This window comes from Carettochelys insculpta, chromosome 3 (assembly GCF_033958435.1).
Source record: "Carettochelys insculpta isolate YL-2023 chromosome 3, ASM3395843v1, whole genome shotgun sequence".
NCBI classification, from domain to species: Eukaryota; Metazoa; Chordata; order Testudines; family Carettochelyidae; genus Carettochelys; species Carettochelys insculpta.
This window is the reverse complement of record NC_134139.1, coordinates 172,480,679-172,500,660: the sequence shown is the minus strand read 5'-3', so window position 1 is coordinate 172,500,660 and position 19,982 is coordinate 172,480,679. Positions and strand designations below refer to the sequence as shown.

At 41.0% G+C, this 19,982-nt stretch overlaps 1 protein-coding gene across 3 annotated transcripts in view; it reads right to left on the bottom strand.

Annotated features, from left to right (window-relative positions):
• The window catches only part of SNTG2 (syntrophin gamma 2), a 329,137-nt gene that overhangs the window by 165,188 nt on the left and 143,967 nt on the right, over positions 1-19,982 (bottom strand). For all 3 annotated transcript variants that reach the window (XM_074988929.1, XM_074988931.1, XM_074988930.1), the window contains exons 5-6: positions 17,804-17,847; positions 17,647-17,688 (exon numbers count right to left, since the gene is read on the bottom strand). In XM_074988929.1, the coding sequence (XP_074845030.1) occupies positions 17,647-17,688; positions 17,804-17,847 (86 nt within the window). The remainder of the gene's footprint in view (positions 1-17,646; positions 17,689-17,803; positions 17,848-19,982) is intronic.

Genomic DNA, 19,982 nt, shown 5'->3' with positions numbered 1-19,982 from the left:
TCTTCTCATCCATGTACTGACACCTAATGTAGCAGGTCCTGTATGTGGAACCAGAATAAGTTCAGAGAAGGCTACCACAGAGGCTTATAGTCTGTCTCTACAAATACGTTTACCTCTCTGCTCTTTCATTTCAATAATGCCAGCCTCAGGCTGTTGTAATATGGCATCTGAAAATCATAGGTTGCTTGCAAAGTATGCACAGATATGCCACAATATAAATAGTCACACATTCTGCACTCCCTGAAGTAAGCCAGAGTAGCCTCAGACCTGACTAGTTTATTGATGGTCTTTTGCATGAACTGAGTCTTTTTCAATTACTACATGTTGAGCTTCTCTAATCTGGAACTCTCTTTTCTGGCAACATCTGTAATTCGGTATGATTTTAGATAGCCAGACAACCACTTATCATGGGTGTGGCCAAGTTTCCTGTGGTCCCATAAAGTTTGTTTACAGCCATCAGTCCTAGCTCTCAGTGTTCTATGCTGTTATTTAGCTGTAATTTACCTCCTAAATGTCTTCTAAGAGCCCAATAATCAGTGGAAGTGTTGATAATGTGTTTGACCAGTGTTTCTTAACCTTTCTGAGACCATGGAATACTAAACAATAATATTTTTATGCCGAACACCTTAGACATTTTTCTTCAAAAAAAGTGCCAGACATTCATCGCACACCTGAGAGCTGTTCACAGAACACCAGTGTACCACAGAACATAGTTTAAGAAACATTGTTTTAGACAATACTGACCTCCCGTGGCTTGGTAAATTCTCTCATTCATCACTGGCCAGGTCCTGAGGGTGACAGAGGAATGAGGTTCAACCTGTACCTTGATTGTGTATTAGGTTATTATTTATTTTAATACTGCCACAAAGACCTCATTGTTTCTGGCACTGTAAAAACACAGAAGCAGTTTCTGTCCCACAGTGTTTAAGGTTTAAACAGACAAGAGAGAAAAAATGACAAACCATTCTGCTGTTACTCACATCCTCCTTAAGTACAGGTTCAGATCTGTCCTTTTTTCAATCAGTTTCTAAAATATAAAGTCTTCTAATGCTGACTAATCATTGAACTGATTAGAAACATGTAAAAGTTCCATTGTAGTGTAGTGGTAAGCGATAAAGTTCCATTTATTTTTGGCTATAAATCACCACAGAATTGTGACTTCAGCAAATATGCTGTTAACAAGAGATTCTAAAGGGAAATAAATTCAGAAACAAAGTGTGACTCTAACCATGGGAAGGGCTAGCAGCAATTACACAGTTGAAAAGTGGAGAGCTAAACCACACTGAGAACAAATAACTTCTATATTAGTTTAATCTATTTAACAAATTGGAATATGCAGGAATTCCCTGCCCCCACCCTGTCCAATCCATGTTCAGTAGGAGCTAATGCAGACTATTCAGTAATGTATCATGGGTCCCATACAAGGTCCTTATTGAAAAATACCTTCAGCATTATTGCTTACCACTACAAGGAAGTGATGAAGTGGAGTTCTCTGCATTCTGAATCAGCCTGTAGCTAATTATTTAATTTAATCATTTAAGAGATTTATTTTTGTACTTAATTATAATTAATGTGTGATGGAGAGGTTTAAGGGAGCATTAAGGGACTACAAGGTTGATAAGTGCTATCAATCAATAAAGCTACAAGCCAAATATGTAGCTGCCACCCTTGCGTCAGAGAGGTGTTTGAGGGAAGTAGTAAAATCATGTTGATAACTGCAGAGACCAGTTCCCTTGCAAACGACATACACATTAAATCAGAGAAAACCTCTGAAGAAAAACCCCTGGCAGCTAGCGTCCACCAGGACAGCTCACACAAGGGCTGTCTGCCTGCTCAGGGACTAGAGTAAATTATTGATTTGAGTGACTTAGATGCATAGAACACAATGTATGGTTATGCAGTAACTGGCCTGGATATGTGCCATTGCCTCCTGTGGTCTGACACTTTTCTTTCTGTTAAACCTACCTATACAAATTTGCTATACAACATAAGCACAGCTTTGGTCCATAGTTCATGCAAAGCAGGTTTTTTAACCAGCATCTATGACAGAATGGCTCTAGCATGGCCATTCTGCATCAGCCATTGTTACATGTATCACCACCACATTAGTAAATATCTATGCAACTGCTACATTTAAATAAAATATGCCAAACTACAAGAAATAGAAGCAAAATTATCTTTGACAGGTTTTTCTTCAATTTCTGCCATTCAATATTTGCTTCACATTCTAACCAGAATACTTGCTTATTTCATTTAGATAAATAACACTGCTTTTCACTGGTCTCACCATCAGCACAACTTACAGAAACCACAAACAGGTATGCTGTGACTTTGAACCCTACACATTACCCTGTTCCAGTCTGAATTCATACTTGCCCAAATTTCAGTATGAAGAAAAAACTGCTCGTGGCAAAGCTATGAAATATTGCATGAAGCACCCATCCATCCGTAATTTTGTCATTCTTCAGAAACTCTAGGGCCTTCACAACACCAGTATGACTTATCTTTTCAGTATAAATGAAGGTGTTAGATCACTTTCACCTCATTTCAGTGGTGCCTTAAGTCAGACACATTGAACAGCCACATAGGAATTTATTTGAGAATTAAGCAGTGTCTTATATCCATCAATGTTCCACTACACAACTTGTAAAGAAAAGTACGCTTGTTGACATGTGAAAATACACACAGTTTAGCATTATTAGGGTGAATAATGACAAAATCACCAGTAAACAAGTGACACTTCCTAATTTCTGAATTAGGAGCTTCTAATATATTTAGATACTTTGAATGCACATCAACAGAGCAACTAATTGTCATTTTTTTTTCGGTCCCTATGTGGAGCTCCTATTGAAATTGATGAGATTTCTGTCCTTATCTACAGGACAAAAAAAATGGCCCTTTGAATAAAGTAGTGCCTTGATTTACATGAGGGTCGTGTTCCCACACATCCTTGTGTACCTTGAATTTTGTGTGTGTTGGAGGGTGGCTTTTTTCACCAGCGGAATGCACGTTTTGCAGTAAGGGAAGCAGCAGGCGCACCTGGAGCTCCTTTTGCATGGTAAGTCCTCAAGTTGGAGGTGGGTATTTGGGGACAGTTAAGCCTGGGGTGGGTTAGGGCTGCAGGGGGGTAGAGCTAAGCTGGAGCCGTGCATGGGGGAACGGTTGAACCAGGGAGGGGGTGGTGAGCCAGAGCCACGCATGGGGGGGATTGAACCAGAGTGGGAGGGCTTGAACCGGAGGCGGGGTGGAGAGCCAGAGCTGCATGCAGGGTGTTTGAGCCATGGCAGATGTGGGTGTTGAACCAGAGCCATTAGTGGGGGTAGTGAGCTAGTGCTGTGCTCAGGTGGTGAGCTAGTGGGGGTTTGAACTGGGCCCAGGAGTGTTGAGCCGGAGCCAGAGCTGGGCACAGGGGTTGGAGGGTATGCCGGGCCATGGGGGGTTTAAATGGGGCTAGAGGCAGGGGTTGAACCAGGGCTGCACGCTTCTGAGGGTGGTTGAGCCAGGACCTGGGGGAGCGGGATTTTGGGTTGCGCTTGACTCGCATGAATATGAGTTAAGCGCAGCTCAAAATCACGCACTTCGAGGGTTTACTGTACAAGCAAAAACTTTATTACTGAACTCAGCTTTAGTTAAATTGATATATAGTGGAGCATTTAATACTCATGGTTTCACTTATTCAGATTCTTCAGATATATTAGAAATCTTTCCAAGTGACACTTAGATGGCTATGTTAGTGAGAAAGAAAATACAAACTCTGATCAACCTAGACGGATTAAAAGAAACTAAATGCAGATCTTGATATGATTTTTCTGTAGCCTTTATTGTTCCCATTTTCTTTGGCAGCATTTGTATTCGTAACACATCTCCTGACTACTAGCGAAAGAATTATATCTGATGGAAACAGTCTCTAAATAGAGTTAGCCTTAAAATCTTTACCTTCACTCCATTAGCTACAGCATGAAATGATGATGAAAACTACTCTGGCTGAATGACAGTCAATAATCAATGCTGGTTTTCTTGTGCTGCTGAGTGCTAGACTCAACTAGAAGATGGTGATGTTATCAGAGCATTGGTTCTTATGCTGTATTTACTGGTTTACTAGCTGTTGGACAGAAATACCCATGAAAGTTCATGACCTAATAAATTTGCTAGTCTTTAAGGCGCTACAGGACTGCTTGTTATTTGTGAAGCTACAGAACAACACAGCTACCCCTCTGAGACTGTTAGCATTGATGTAAGTATCATGGGTTTCAATCTGCAAAATACTAAGTGCTTTGATAACGTCTATGATTTCAGTGCACAATCATGCCCCATAGGAGCTGATACTGACTTCATATGACTATTCTTTTCTAAAATTTCAAATTAAAATATTTATAAAAACCGTAAGAAATAAGAAAACATGAAATTAGAACTCTTAAAATCCAGCATCCATCAGGGAGAGGGAAGAATGTAGCAACCCAATAGCCAAAATCCTATCTTAAATATCTTATCAACAGTGATTGTTTTCGGAATAGATAACATTTTTTGCTCATCATACAAAGACAAAACTTTAGGGGCTGTTTACCCCATTTATTAGAGAGGATCATCCCTCTGCTGTTTGTGTTTCATTTTACAATTCTTGGATTAGTGCTGAGTATCTGAATCACATCAGAATAGGTTGATAGCTAAAAATGGTTAAAACAAGTGACTCCAAATGTCGTAGTAACAGCGCTTTTTCAAGAGAACACAGTGCAGGAAAGCTGGATTGCAGGGGTTTTATATATAAATATGAAGCCAATTAATAGTTCTTTTTCAAAAAGTTTCCACACATTTTCATGCATGTGATCCATTAATTCCAGATGATAAAACTGATGAATCACTAACATAAATGAGACCATGTAACTTTATCCAAAAAGTTGTTTTGACATGAGGATTTTGGGAGGAAATATGGGTGTGGGTCTCAAAAATTCATGCTACAGTTGCTTCTGGTAGCTACATTGGAAGTGTAGATAGAGTACTTTGATCCAAAGATTACTGAAGTCAAAAGAAATACTTTAATTGACTTCAGTAGCCTTTGGATCCAAAAAGAAAAATTAATATGTAGGTTTATAGGATTTATTTTAAAACATTGGGTGCATTCCTAAAATATATGAGAATATATAGTGTAAATAAAGTACAACAAAGCTCTTATCACAGTGATAGCTAAATACTTCACAATCTTAAATGAAATTATCCTCCCACCACCCATTTAAGGCTGCATCTATACTATGAGATAAAATCAAATTTACAGGATTTAGCTCAATATTAAAATGTCACTGTCTTCACTGTAAATACCATTAGCTCAATTTACTGAGCCCTAATACAGATAACAAAATGTCCATTATTACCAGAGAGGTATAGCGTCAATTTTGAATTTCAGATTTCAAATAAAGGCTAGCGTGGAAGTGCCATGACTTTAATTCACATTTATTAGCCTCCAAAAATGTTCTGTATGTGTCCCTCAAAGCTATGCAGTGACCCTCCAAGTATGGCCACTTCCTTCTCTGCTGCTCTCAAGCCAGGTGCGCAGGAAGAAAGTCGCAGGAAGCCCGCAAATTTTTGATTGAGTTAGAATAGAATTTGAATTCTGTAGCACCGAGGCCTGCAAATATAAAGGTCTGGACACATGGTTGATGGAACCAGGCGGGGATGGACTGGGCTGATAGCATAGATACCCACCACTATGCCAACATTCGCATAGGACGTGCGGCACAGGGAACCTAGGCTGGTTTGCGGGAGGGCTGAAGGCACAGCTGCCCACTGCTATGCTGACATCTACAGCAGATGTGCAGGTGACAGAACCGGGTGGGGATGAACAGGGCTGATAGTACAGCTGCCCACCACTTTACCAATGTCCACACAGAGGATGCACAGTGCAGGGAACCCGAGCAGGTTTGGGGGAAGGTTGAATTCTGTTACTGGGTGCTCTGAAATCTGGGACAGTGTTTTGCATGCTGGGATTCTAAAATGAAAAGTCCACAAGCAACCAGGGCTAAGGAACTGTGGGATAGGTACCCACAAAGCACTGCTCATGCTGTCTAACTTGCATAGGGCAATGGGGACATGGAAACTTGACAGAAAAAAACAATGGGTCAAATTTCAAGAAGATTTGTGGACGCTTAAATTCAAATTGTTAACAATGTTAAAAATCAAATTTATTAAAAATCACAGTTATCTCATAGTGTAGACATAGCATAAGGTAGGGAAGGCCTGTTCTCTCCCATTTTAGAGACAGAGAACAACATTGGCAAGGACACTCAGGAAGCTTATGAAAGAAGAAGGAACTGAGTCTCCCAAATCTCAGTCTAGTGCCCTAACCCCAGGGCCCAACTTCTCCTCTCCAAGATGTATCCACCAGGCACTGGCATGATCTATTTTATTTACTTTGCCAGACAAAAATTTCCTTTGGTATCAGTTCATCTGTTCACCATGCATGGAATCCTGCTATCCCTTTTATAAAAATCCATTGGTTTGGGAACCCACTTAGTGTTTCCTAAAACCCATCATGCCTTCCTCAGCAGTTAGCATCTATTCCTCTGCTCTCCTGAGTATGGCTGGGATGAGACCATAGTTACTGTGTCAAGTAAATAAAAATGTGCAGAATGTAATTCAACTGAATTTGATTTTCTAGTCTGTTCCATCATTTTGATTCAATTCATCAGCATGTTTGCTGTCACAGGTGTATAAATAATTTATGTTCTGTGACTATGTTTTGTATCAACCAATCACAGATGGGTGCATGGGAAAAGTCAGGCTTCTAAATCCCTCTCCATCAAGTGAAAAGACATGCTTTCTTCAATGTTACAGTTATGAACCCTAGCTGCAGTGCTTAATTAATTCTTGCTTAGGCTCAACTCCAACTACAGGAAACTACTTTCACAAATGAATCAGGCCCCTTGTATAGTTAATAGTACATATAGGAAATATTTCTAAAATAATAATCCAAAAGGGAGATGCATCTATACATCTCACTGACTGTCAGGATTCAGCACCCCCATTACTCAGCTTGTTTTGCATGAAAGTAGCCTCTTATTTTTTACTTTCTACTGTGGGGACATAAAGAGATTGAATTCCACTAGTGAAACTAAACCAAACCTAAACCAAAGTAAACCTAAATCAAATACCTACACAGCAACTTTCCTTATTGGAATGATTCAACACAAGAATAAACACATAAATCAGCCAGTGCTGGGACCATATTTTCTGTTCTGAAACTCAATCTTCTTAACAGCATAGAGTACAATTCTGGCTTGTGCTATGCCTGAGTTGGCTGGAAGGAGAACAAAAAGGGAAATTCATTATATATAGTCAAGGAGCTGGACAGTAGCTGGGAAACAGACCATCTGTCTGGCAAAAGGTGTATGTGAGTAGCAAATTATTCCATTACAACTGTAGTTCTTTCATCACTCCATTACTAAAGGGTCTGAAAATTAGGGAAAGAGATGTAGGTTTCAGAATTTTTTGCAGAAGAGGTTAATTTGTCTATCAGTTTTATTTACAGTGATTCTGTTTTTGTACTCAAAATTATATAGGTACACTGTAAGTGCTGGTAATACCAAACTCCTTTCTGCTCTCCTCATCAAGGAAATTAAATGGCTGTGAAATAGACGTGGGTGAGAGCCCCATAGGGGGGTGTATCAACCCCACACTGGTGACACAAGAGTAATTCACTCCTTTGGGCCCAGGAGGCCACACACCCTTGCCCCTGCTACACATGCTCCCAACAAAGGGAGCATACGAAAGGAAACAGCCCAGTTCAACTGGGGCTGTCTGAGGATAGTGAGTGTGTTCTGAAAAGCCACTGGATCACCAAACCTGATGCTGAGCTCCCCAACTCTTTTCTGAAGGAGCTGAGATTACTGTGGGGACCAATGGAGAAGGTAAACAGAATTGGGACTGACTGTCTGGAAGCATGTCTGGATGTACTGACTGAGCATCTGGTTGTCACAGAGATTTGTGTCAGAATCCAGTGGAGTAGAGTGGGTTAAGGTTCTCCTACCCTTCCTGTACTTGCCACTAGGCAACCCTCATCCAAGAGAGGCAGCCATATAGACTCTTGCCACTAGGCAGCCCTGATGGCAGGAGAGTCAGCCCTATTGCCCAGAGGCAGCCCCTTTAAATTTGTGCCACTACACACTACCACTGTGGAAGTATGCAGCCTCTCACTGGACTCTTACCACTAGGCAAAACTTATGCCACAAAGGAGGTGGCTCCTCAGATCCCTACTGACCCCCAGCAAAGTAGCAAATTATAAAAATACATCAACTCTTACTATATATAAGCTCTGAAATGGGACTGTTTCCATGCAGAATTTAGAGAAACTACCATTTTTGAGTAAAAGTAAGCCTTTGTAACCAGTAAAGGCAAAGGCTAATGTTTGGAGGGTGGACAGGGAGGGTCTGAAGGTTCTGAATGTTTTCAGCACTGTGCAAAGCAAACTTTAGAATTGCAAAATCATACAAATGAAATGGCAAGAAATCTGAAACTGCAAAACAACGTGCAAATTCTACACAAGTCTGATGTTGATCTGCTGGGACCACATGGCAGATTTGTACAGTTTGAGTGATAATGAAGCATACAGTTACAGCCCTAACTATATATGGAAGGTTCAAGTAACTGTTTCTGAGGGCACTGATTCACATTTTATAGCTATATCTACTATCTTTGGTCTCATTTTAAAGTGATATTCTAATCTGCTATCTGCTAAGTAGTCTGATACGCTAAATCCCAAGAATGCCTCCTATGACAGATAGGCACCTGAAAAAAAATGTCATCTATTTGCCCCCAGATATGATGCAAAATGGTGATGCGGAAGGGGGCATTTTCCCACTATAACAACCACATCACGATAAAGTCAATGAGATACATGACTTATAGTTTAGGAAAGCTCTGAAAATCCAGGAGTCGGTACTGCATTTAGATGCATTAAACACACTGGATGAAACTTTTCTTTTAAAAAAATCTATCATTCCTTTAGTGACCATGTACACGGCAGCAGCTAATCTCCTAAGATTCACAGGGGTGAATGTTATAAAAGCTAAAGCTGTAACTGTGAAAAAGCAACCCATTTATAATACCTGACTGAAAAAAGGGATAGCTCATTTCCTTTCATTGCTACTTGGGTCCTTACATGCTGAGAGCCTCTCTCTGGTTATCTTTACTCACGGTGACAGAGATTTGCTTCTCACATAACACACACACTAAAAACATTTTTTTTCTTGACTGACACCAGCAATCACAAAGGACAGAAAACAGTTCAGAGAGGAAAACCAAGATAAAATACAGAAAATGAATTGTCGAGAGCCTAAACAGTTATTGTTCCCCAAACAACAAAAACATTACAATGCTTAAAAAAACCTGAAAGTTGAATGTTTCAAATTTACAGAGCTGTTTTTAACATAATTTGATTCATCTGCTTAACAGGCATTAAGGCACCTTGGCAAAAATCCTTGTCCCACTGAAATCAGTGATAAAACTTTCAATGGAAGCATTGGGCCAGACTTTGAGCCTTTTCTACTTTCTCTTTTTCTTTTTCATTGCCTTTCCTTGCACAAGGTTTTCAAAAGACAAGCTGGGGAGCTTAAATTCTTAAGTTTGATAGACAGTAAAAGACACAATATTAAAAAAAAATTGGATTCACGGTTTATTACAATGATCTGTAACACAGCAACACTCACTCTTTTGTCTTGTGTCTACTGAGGTATTACTGGGCCACTTCACTTGAATAGTTCCATGGAATATGTGTTAACTACATATGCTAAATCATTCCTTCCAGCTTGTTTTTAGCTGTAACACTGAGGCCAAAGTTTATGCTGGCAACTTACAGAGCAGTGAATCCACTCACTGCATTGTAACTCCCAATGGCCGTGTCTACACGTGCCCCAAACTTCGAAATGGCCATGCAAATGGCCATTTCGAAGTTTACTAATGAAGCGCTGAAATGCATATTCAGCGCTTCATTAGCATGCGGGCGGCAACAGTGCTTCGAAATTGACGCGCCTTGCCGCCGCGCGGCGCGTCCAGATGGGGCTCCTTTTCGAAAGGAAGCCACCTACTTCGAAGTCCCCTTATTCCCATGAGCTCATGGGAATAAGGGGACTTTGAAATAGGCGGGGCCCTTTCGAAAAGGAGCCCCATCTGGACGCGCCACGCGGCGGCAAGGCACGTCAATTTCGAAGCGCTGCTGCCGCCCGCATGCCAATGAAGTGCTGAATATGCATTTCAGCGCTTCATTAGTAAACTTCGAAATGGCCATTTGCATGGCCATTTCGAAGTTTGGGGCATGTGTAGACGTAGCCAATGTGTCCACACTGGCAAGGCACTTAGTGCACATTAGTTCAGCAGTTGCTCTGCTCTAGGTAAACCACCTCAATGAGAAGCATAGTGCTTGTTGTGCTCCACATATAGAACTAGGATTCCAATGTGGATGCCATGGTGTAGTACGGCTCTGTGGCAGGACTCCAGTACCTGTACCACAATGCCTGTTTTCACCTTTCTGGTCATTAATTTGAACTCCACTGCCCTCTATCGGGTGATCTTATGGCTCCTTGCTGTGCTTCTCTGATAGCTTTCTTCTCAGGCAGTTCAGACTCAGCTTCCAGGCACTGATCCTGAGTGGTCCAGTCCTGAGTGAAGCTTTCACACTTCCCTTCCCAAAGGTTGTGGAGAGGACTGCACACAGCTATAAGCATAAAGATTTTGTCACTAGACAGATCCAGCTTCCCATACAAACATCACGAGCAGACTTTTACATTGCCAAAAGCATAGTGCACTGTCATTCTGCAACTGCTCAGCCTGTTGTTGACTCACTCCTACCGCTGTAAAAGTTCCCAGTGTACGGCTTCATGAGCCATAGTATTAACAGGAAAGCAGGGTCTCAGGATTTTTGACTTCTCAGGCATTTTGACTTCTCTCACAGTGATCTTCTTGTCCTGGAAGAAAGTCACCATGGGCAACTTCCTGAACAGGCCAGTGTCTTGAAAGGTGCATGGATCATGAACCTTTCTGGACCTGCCTGCTGCTAATGTTCGTGAAATGCCCACCAGCACCTGGAGAACCATGCACCTGTTCTAGATAACGTGCTTGGAGGTAAAGTAGTCTGTTGCCAGAATTGGAATATGCATGCCATCTATTGCCCCTCTGCAATTAGGGAGGCCCATCTGTGCCAAGACATCCACAATTTTATACTTGTCACCCAGGGTCATGGTCTTTCAGAGCAGGAAACAACGTAGGACCCTGCATACTTCCATCACACAAGTCCAGCTGTTGGCTTTCCTACTCCAAACTGGCTGGTAACTGTCCAGTTATCCCATTTTCTCATTGCAATCACCACATGCTTCTCCACCAGCAGGGCTGCTTCTCATTCTCCTGCCCGGGCACTGCAGAGTAAGGTTGAGCTCATTGCACAGTTCCATGGAAGCGGCATTCCTCATTTGAAAGTTCTGCAGTTTCTGCTCGTCATCCTAGACTTATAAGACAATGTGGTCCCATAACTCAGTGCTTGTTTCCTGAGCCCAAAAACAGCATTCCACTATGGTCAGCAACTTCATGAATGTCAGAAGAAATCTTGTGTCATAGCTACTATGTGTGCCAATCTTAGCATCTGACTCTTCATTGTCACTTTGCATCTTAAAGAATAACTTGACTGACATTCATGACATGTTAGTGAGACCATCAGAATCTTCTTCAACAGTCTGGGAACCTTTCCCACAGGCTGGGGAGGCAGAGTGCACTCATAAGTTATCAGTTCAAGCAACTACTTTATAGCAAATACCAAGTGTACCATTGTTCACTCTGTATGTGCAGGGTCTCTGTTGCATGTGAACCCCTGACCCTTATTTGTTCTTTTTTTCAGATCACAGATGTCTTCCTATTTTTTAAGCTGAAACCCATGCATAAAACTTTTAAATCACATTGTTAAATCTCCAGATGAGTCCACTGTGGTGCCCAGAATGCCAATAGATTTAAAAAAAAAAGTACTGAGCTAATTGTCTCATTAGCTCAAAAATTACTGTGCATTATCTGTGACCCTATTAGAAACAGCCTGATTGCTCCATTAAGCTTGTGGCCTTTTCTGTGTTGCAGCAACCTCTGTGATCTGGCTACTACAATTAGTGCTCTGTCACAGTGCACATTCAAACATGACTTCATCCACACCTATCATGCAGGTCAGTAAGACTTTAGTAGCCAGTGTGATCAAAGACAGCTGAGGGACCTAAAAGTATCAACAGAGACTTATAGTGAAATCCTCTCCCCACAATAGTCAGTAGGAATTTTGTTACAGACTTCCAGAAACCTAATATTTTCATCGCTGATCTTTGTTTATTGTAACAAGGCAAACAGAGTATCTATACTGTACACATAACCAGTTCTGAAGCCAGACTGAAAGAGAGATCTGAGACCTTAAGATATATTATTTAATTTATTTATATGAAGTATTTTACCCTGCATCTGTCTTTATAATATTCAAGGTGGCTTACAACATTTTTAAAAAAATATAAACATATATAAAAAGATTGAAAAATACAAAACTCCACAGGGACATAAAACCTACTAAAAATCTCAAAAGAAGGAAGGAACACACATGTGCACACACACACACATACACATACACACACACACACACAGAGCTAGAATTGCCTTGCTCTAAATTTCTTAATAATTTACCTCCAAATGGAAGATCAAACAGAGAAATTACTCATGAGACTGATATCATAAGAAATTGCTTTCTTGAACAGGTCTAATGTTATGCTTGAAAGGATGGTGCCTTGCAGATCTACAACTAGTTCCACTGATTATCACCCTTTCTCTTGTCAATGATTATTTCCATTTTATCTAGTCAGGTCAATGGGCCTACCTCTGTACTTAAAGTTAAGGACTATGCACGGAGCATGGATGAATGTTTTCATCATCTGGCCCTCAAATTTTACTGAAATTATTACATTTATGAAATACCTGTAGTTAAAGTATATTTAAAAGATGAATTATGAAATAATAACCAGTTATTCCGTGTAGTTCATAGTAGCCTGTTACAAGACAAGCTATTGGCCTTGTTCTTTATCCTAGATACTTACTGCTGTCTTTTCTATCTTCAGTAACAGGATTGTTTAGTCTCTACATGCTATGTATTACACTACTTCAGAACATATAGGTTACTACTATTGGGCATTTTTATGGCCAAGGTTAATCTAATTTGTTTAAAAAATAAACCTTAGCTATTTGACTTCAGTGGGACTATTTTTAGACTTTGACCAAGCATTTGCTGGATTGGGGGCTATTTTTTAATCTTGATTTATTTGAGTTTCAGCAAATTAGCAATCTTTATATAACCTCTGAGTCTGAGTTCTGCCAAGGTTACTGAGACATGAAATACAGGCCTGTAGAAGATTTGCTTGACATTTTTAATTTTTATACCAGAGATCTTTGTAAGTGCAACAACGCAGTTCTCTTTAGTATGAAATTCTGAATTTGCTCCAGCAGTCCTAGTTCGCACACCAGGTAGAGAAGATTATCTGAGACGAGCAGTCAGCTATCACTTTCTATGTGGCTTCCGAAAAGAGTCCATTTTTCAATGCTAAAGTAAGACAAATGTTTTTACCACTCACTGTCCACAGCTATAGTATTTGAGAGCCTACTCTAGTTCACTGAAATTTGACGTCACATTTCTTTTTTGCTATTGCAGCAGTAGAGGAAGATACACATTTCCTAAGTAATATTGGCAGACAAATCTTCTGTACACCAACCAAAAAGAACAAATGCACATAGATGTCTATGCCACAATCACAGAAGAGTGATTTCAGATGTTCTCCTGTAGGTAAGGTGACCATATCTCCCTGTCCCAAATAGGGGACAGGGAGCTAAGGGGAAGAGGGGTGGCTCCTCCCAGCTGCACCAAGTCCAAGGGAGCCGGCACTCCCCACCACCTCCCCAGCCCTGAGGAAGCAGTGGCTGAGGGCATTCCCGGCCTGTAGCTCCAGGGAAGCAGCAGCTGCAGGAGCTCCCAGCCCAGAGCCCTGGGAAAGTGGAGGCTGCAGGAGCTCCTGCCCTCACTCCCAGTCCCCGAGGGCCTAAAGACGGGACTATTCACCCCTTTTAAAAATTAAATAGGGACACCCATCTGACATCCCAAACACAGGACAGTCCCACCAAATATGGGACAGTTGGTCACCCTACCTGTAGGATACCTTGTAAAATAAAAAATGGGCACTGTGCAAAACACGGCTTAAAGGAGCCTTGTATTCATGAATACAATAATATGCCCAACACTGGAAACAGAGAAGGGACTTTGGCATTGTTACTCTACAACTGGGAGGCATACTGGGATTCAGTCTCCTTCTCCATGGCTTGGTACAGGTTAACAGTGAGTTGTCTTTTTAAGCAGGGTTTCCCTTCCTATGACAAAGAAGGGAGATTATATGCTGCACTGAATTCTAGAACTTGCTCTAGTTGACAAAGTCAATTGACAGAGATGTGTGTGTGTAGACAATTGGGAGATCTGGTGAAATGATGAAACTTCCCTTCTAATCTTAAAGGATCATTATATTGTGTTACATTTTTTAAAGATAGCCCTCTATCAGTAGCTGCCCTTATTAGATCTAGTAAAATAATGGAGAAATCTAAGTCATACATTTTGATGTGTGCGTTGGGGCGGGGAGGTGAACAAGAAATTATTTGACCAGTTAATTTAAACACATCACATCACTCCATGCCCCCACATGTACAATTTCTGATTACATTCCCACAGTACGTGGGCTGTTTGTAAATGGTGCTAGCACAACACAGTTTGACGCAGTACAGGGTTTTCTAAGATACAGAATTATTTGCAAGGACATGATCCTTGCTAACAATGATCAGATAATAATCTAAAACTAAATGTACACAAATTAGAGTCTTGTTCGAGCAATCCTTTCAAATTGTCTCGTGAACCTGGCTTTCCCAAACTTCCCCAAACCTCTGTAACATACTTCATGCAACATAGTTTCAACCAATGTAGCACTACAGAAAATGAGCATGGCACTCTCAAATCTTTTGGGAGACAGTGGGTGACAAGGCAAGGAGCTCTGAGATAGAAAACGTTGACAAACATTATTTATGTTGTAATAAAAAGACTTGACCCCCTCCACTAAAGTCAGGAGAAGGGTCTCCACTGAGTTCAAGGAGGTTGAATACTGCTTTTGATAGGATATTACCATTGGGTATAGGGTTTAAAATAGAGACTTTATTCAAGGAGGAAATGATTCACGTTCACTCCTTGTTTTAATGGACATAAATGATGTTCAATGCCAAAGAAAAAAAGACTGATATGGAGATAAAACAAGTGTCTTGAACTGTGAACATGGTAATTATATTTATATTCCAGTTTTAGAATGCTGATCTCCCATGGTCTGGAAAATTCTCTGGTTCAGCAGTGGTCAGGTTCCAAAGGTGCTAGATTAGAGAGGTTCAACCTGTCCTGAGAAAAAGCAGATCCTCCCAGGAGAAAGGGGAAATTGAGTAGGGACTGCAGGTGCTGTCATTCATTGGGAAAAGTGAGGAGACTTTGGGAACTAGAAGGCCCAGAAAGAAAACGGAAACCAGTAGTAGGAAGAACCTCAGGGACAGATACAGAAGTCTAGGCTGCTGAGCTGAAGATCCTTGGTCTGGAGCCCAGAAAATGCAGTCTTGGGTTCCCTACCAGGCACTGGGAGACTGGCACTGAAGCCATGAACTGGAGGACTCTTTTGGACTACTGAGGGGTTAAATTCCCCTGGAAGGGGGAAACATGAATAGTTACATGACCGGTGGGCTAAGCCACAAAGAAGATGTTGTGGTTCCAGAGGTTGCAAGAGTGGTTGCAGGGGGGCAACAGAGATAGAGTGACTAATCCACAGAGTGCGAGAAGGGGGCACCTGTCAAGTGGTGCATGGTGCATTCTGTCAGATATGTTTTCAATATATTAAGACTAGATTGTGCATGTATATGCAAATTATCTTTGCAATATTTACAACTATACCTTACACCAACTGACAATTCATAATCTTCATATTTTCAGCATTAGATCTTAAGGAATAAAACAATTTATCCTTCTGTAGGCAATGAATATCTTCATGCTTTATATTCAACTTCCAGGAGTGACCAGTAGCCTTATAAATGGGAGAAACTTGTATGGAAGACACTTTTCCTGCATTCAGAAGTTAATATTAGGTATCTAGGCTGTTGCAGCATCTCTTTCCTATGAATATAAACATTTTGTGCAATATCTACTTTATAGTGATAGAGTGTTTGTAGGGAGGAGGCATGGCCTACCTCAGATTTGCTGAGGGGACACCCCAAGCCTCCTTGTAGGTGAGACTAGGAGGGCTATGCCCCACATGCCAGAAGGAAAGGGACATGATAGGAAGAGGAACTATAAAAGGCCAGTCCAGTTGTTCAGTTGGGAGGAAGCGGCCAGAGGCTGGAGATGAGCACCAGGGAGAACTACTTTCTTCCCCAGGAATCAATCTGAGCTTTGATGCAGAGGAGCTGCTGCTGATACCCTTGGCTGTGTACCTCAAGAGAGTGAAGAATGATCATGGATCCAGGTACATCAGAGGGAGATTATGGAAATAACTCAGTTGAGTCAGAAAATGGTCTGGCTAGATAATGAGCTGGAATCCTGGTCAGCTTTTTGCAGGTATATTCCTGCTGATCCAGTGCCAGAGCGATCACCATGGATAAGGGCCTGGGTTGTGACATAGAGGCAGTACTACTACTCCACACAGCAGCACAATCCCTTACCTGAGCCCACAGACTACCTGAGGTGATCACTCCTTTCCTGAGAGCCTAGGTTGGACTGGGGTTACTGTTCTTACCGATTGCACTGCCTGGGAGCCTGACTATTATTGCTCTGTGTGACTGAAAGTCCAGTGCCCTAATTTCTGGCATTCTTGCAGAACGTTTCTCACCCAGCGTGGAGGCTGGGGAACCATAAATATTACTGTTCCACCTGACTTAAAGGCTAAGCCTGAGAACTGATTGTGTGGCCCTGTCCTGCTTGGAAGGGGAGGGGGACAACCTCCACCCCTTTGTGGACTGCTAATTCTCCCTGTTGTAGTGCAGACCCTGGAAAGCTGTAGTGAGGTGATATAGACTCCTACAGATGGCAAGAGATGGCCCTGTATACTTACAATGTGAGAGCCAGATCTGGTGGAAGTCAATGGCAAAGTCAAAGGCTTAGGGCCATACAGGTTGAACCTCTCTAATTCAGCACCCTTGGCACCTGACAGGTGCTGGATGAGAGAATTTGCTGGACTACAGGAGGTTAATATTGTCTAGCAGCATTACCAACACTTCCACTGCCTTCTGGGCTTGTAGATGACATTTAGGGGTAAATGAGAGCTAAGTAACAGCACAGAACACTCAGAGCCAGGAATGATCGCTGTAAACAAACTTTATGGAACAGCAGGAAACTTGGCCACACCCATTGTAAGTAGTCATCCAGCTAACTGAAATCAGGCTGGGCTACAGATGTGGCTGGACAAGAGATTTCCAGATTAGAGGGGCTCATCTTGCACTGATTACAGGTACACAACATGCCTAATTTGAATTATTTTATATGCACCTCAAATATTTCATGTGAGTATCAAAATATGAAAGTTACATAAAACTCACCACTTCTTCATGGGTAGCACTTTCTACATTTATGCCATTAACCTAAAAATGAATATACCATAGAAAGAAAGTGATTTGTACCACGTAAATAATGTAATAAAGAGTAAAACATGCTTGAAACAAGAATATGTGCAGAATAAATTTACAATGTACTGACCTGTATTAGTGCATCTCCTATAAATAGCATTCCTGTTTGGTCAGCTGTGGGAGTTACAAAAGCAGTATGTTAAGTCAAAGACTTAAATTATGAAATATATTGATTCAGCTCTTGTTTAATCACACTGTTTGTACTAGTGTAATACTTGAAACTACTTCCTTGTGAAAATACTCGCAGCATAACAATCAGGAATCATTCAGTAAAGTTAAATAGATTGGTACCAATTTAAACTAAATTGAAAGAGTTACTTTCCATGCACAAAGGACTTACTTAATATGGAACACAAATGTCATTTTTACTAATGAATGATTTCATTAAATTGGGAGGAAAATGTGATTCACATATTTCATTAGCCTTGCTCAGACAGTAAAATAGGAATTCTAAAAGCTACTTAGCATCTTTTTTTGCCTGGAACAAATTTACAGGGTCTGATATAATTAAGGAAGCTGTGCCTAGAATTTAATAAAACTATTTAAGATAAAGTTTGCATTTCTTCTGTTTAGAAGAATAAAACAACATATTATTTCAACCAGTGATGTGCGTATTTTCTACATCATGAAATCAATGGAGTGACAACAAAAAGCCCCTCTACACACACTTGCGCGCGCGCGCGCACACACACACAATATCTGATTCAAATACAGTCACTTTTGAGAGGTGAATTTCACCTAATTCTAAGGACATGACTTTTCAATGTGCATTCAAAGAGTTTATCATCTCATAGAAGATGGCTGATGGTTCATGCTCTGAACTAAAGTTAACTAACATGGTTAGCTTTAACAAAACAAAACAGCAGAAATGTAGCACTTTAAAGACCAACAAAATGATTTATTTGGTGATGAGCTTTCATGGGACAGACACACTTCATCAGACTAATCTCATTTCCAGTACAGACTGATATTTATAAGTACAGAAGACCAAAAAAAAAATGCAATAAAAACTAACAAATCAATACATAGGACAGGGATGAGGGGTGGGGGGTTGTTAACTGTCCTGCCTGATATAATTACAAGCATCAAAGGAAGGGAAGCAGTCCTTGTAATGCGTGAGGTAATTGATGTCTCTGTTCATACCATGTCTTAATGTGTCGAATTTGAATATGAATTCCAATTCACAAATTTCTTGCTCTAATCTGTTTTTAAATTCTTTATGCTCCAGGACACAAATTCTCAGGTCGTTAACAGAATGGCCCACTCCATTGAAGTGTTCACTTACCAACTTATAATGTCTGCTCTGTGTCCATTTATTCTTTGGCAAAGGTTTTGTCCAGTCTGTCCAATATACATAGTGGTAGGGCACTGTTGGCACATAATGGCATATATAATGTTGCTGGAAGTGCACAAGAACATGCCTTTGACCTTGTAGGTCCAGTGATGGCATCCGCAGAATAAATATGTGGACAAAGTTGGCAGCGGGGTTTGTTGCAAGGGAAAGTTCCAGAATTAGTATTACTGAGGTGTAGCCTGTGATTGCTGGTGAGAATCTTTCTTAGGTTAGGAGGCTGTCCATAGGGAAGGGACCTAGGTCACCAAGGGCCTTCTAGAGTGTAGCATCATGATCCAGAATAGGTTGTAGGTTTTTAATGATGCACTGCAGGGGTTTGAGTTGGAGGCTGTTGGTGATGACAAGTGGTGTTCTGTTATTGATCTTCTGGGTCCTATCTTGAAGTAGCTAGTTTCTGGGTATTCATTTGGCCCTGTCAATTTGGTTTTTTTTTCACTTCTCCCAGTGGGTAATTAAGCTTTATGAATGCTTGGCAGAAGTCTTGTAGCTTTTGGTCTCTATCAGTAGGATCAGAGAAGATGTGATTGTATCTAAGGGCTTGACTATAAATGATGGATCGTGTGCTGTGTGATGGATGGAAGCTGGAGGCATGTAAGTAGGTGTAGCAGTCAGTGGGCTTCTGGTAGAGAGTGGTGTCTATGTGGCCATCAGTGATTTGTACTGTGGTGTCCAGCAAATATTTTTCTCATGTGTAATAGTCAAGGCTGAGACTGATGGTAGGATACATGTTGTTAAAATCTCTGTGGAATTCTTCTAGAGTCTCTTTACCATGGGCTCAAATGATTAAGATGTCATCAGTGTAGCAGAAGAAAAGGAGGGATAACAGGGGATGAGAGCTAAGGAATCATTCCAAGTCAGCCATAAAAATGTTAGCATATGGGCCATGTGAGTGCCC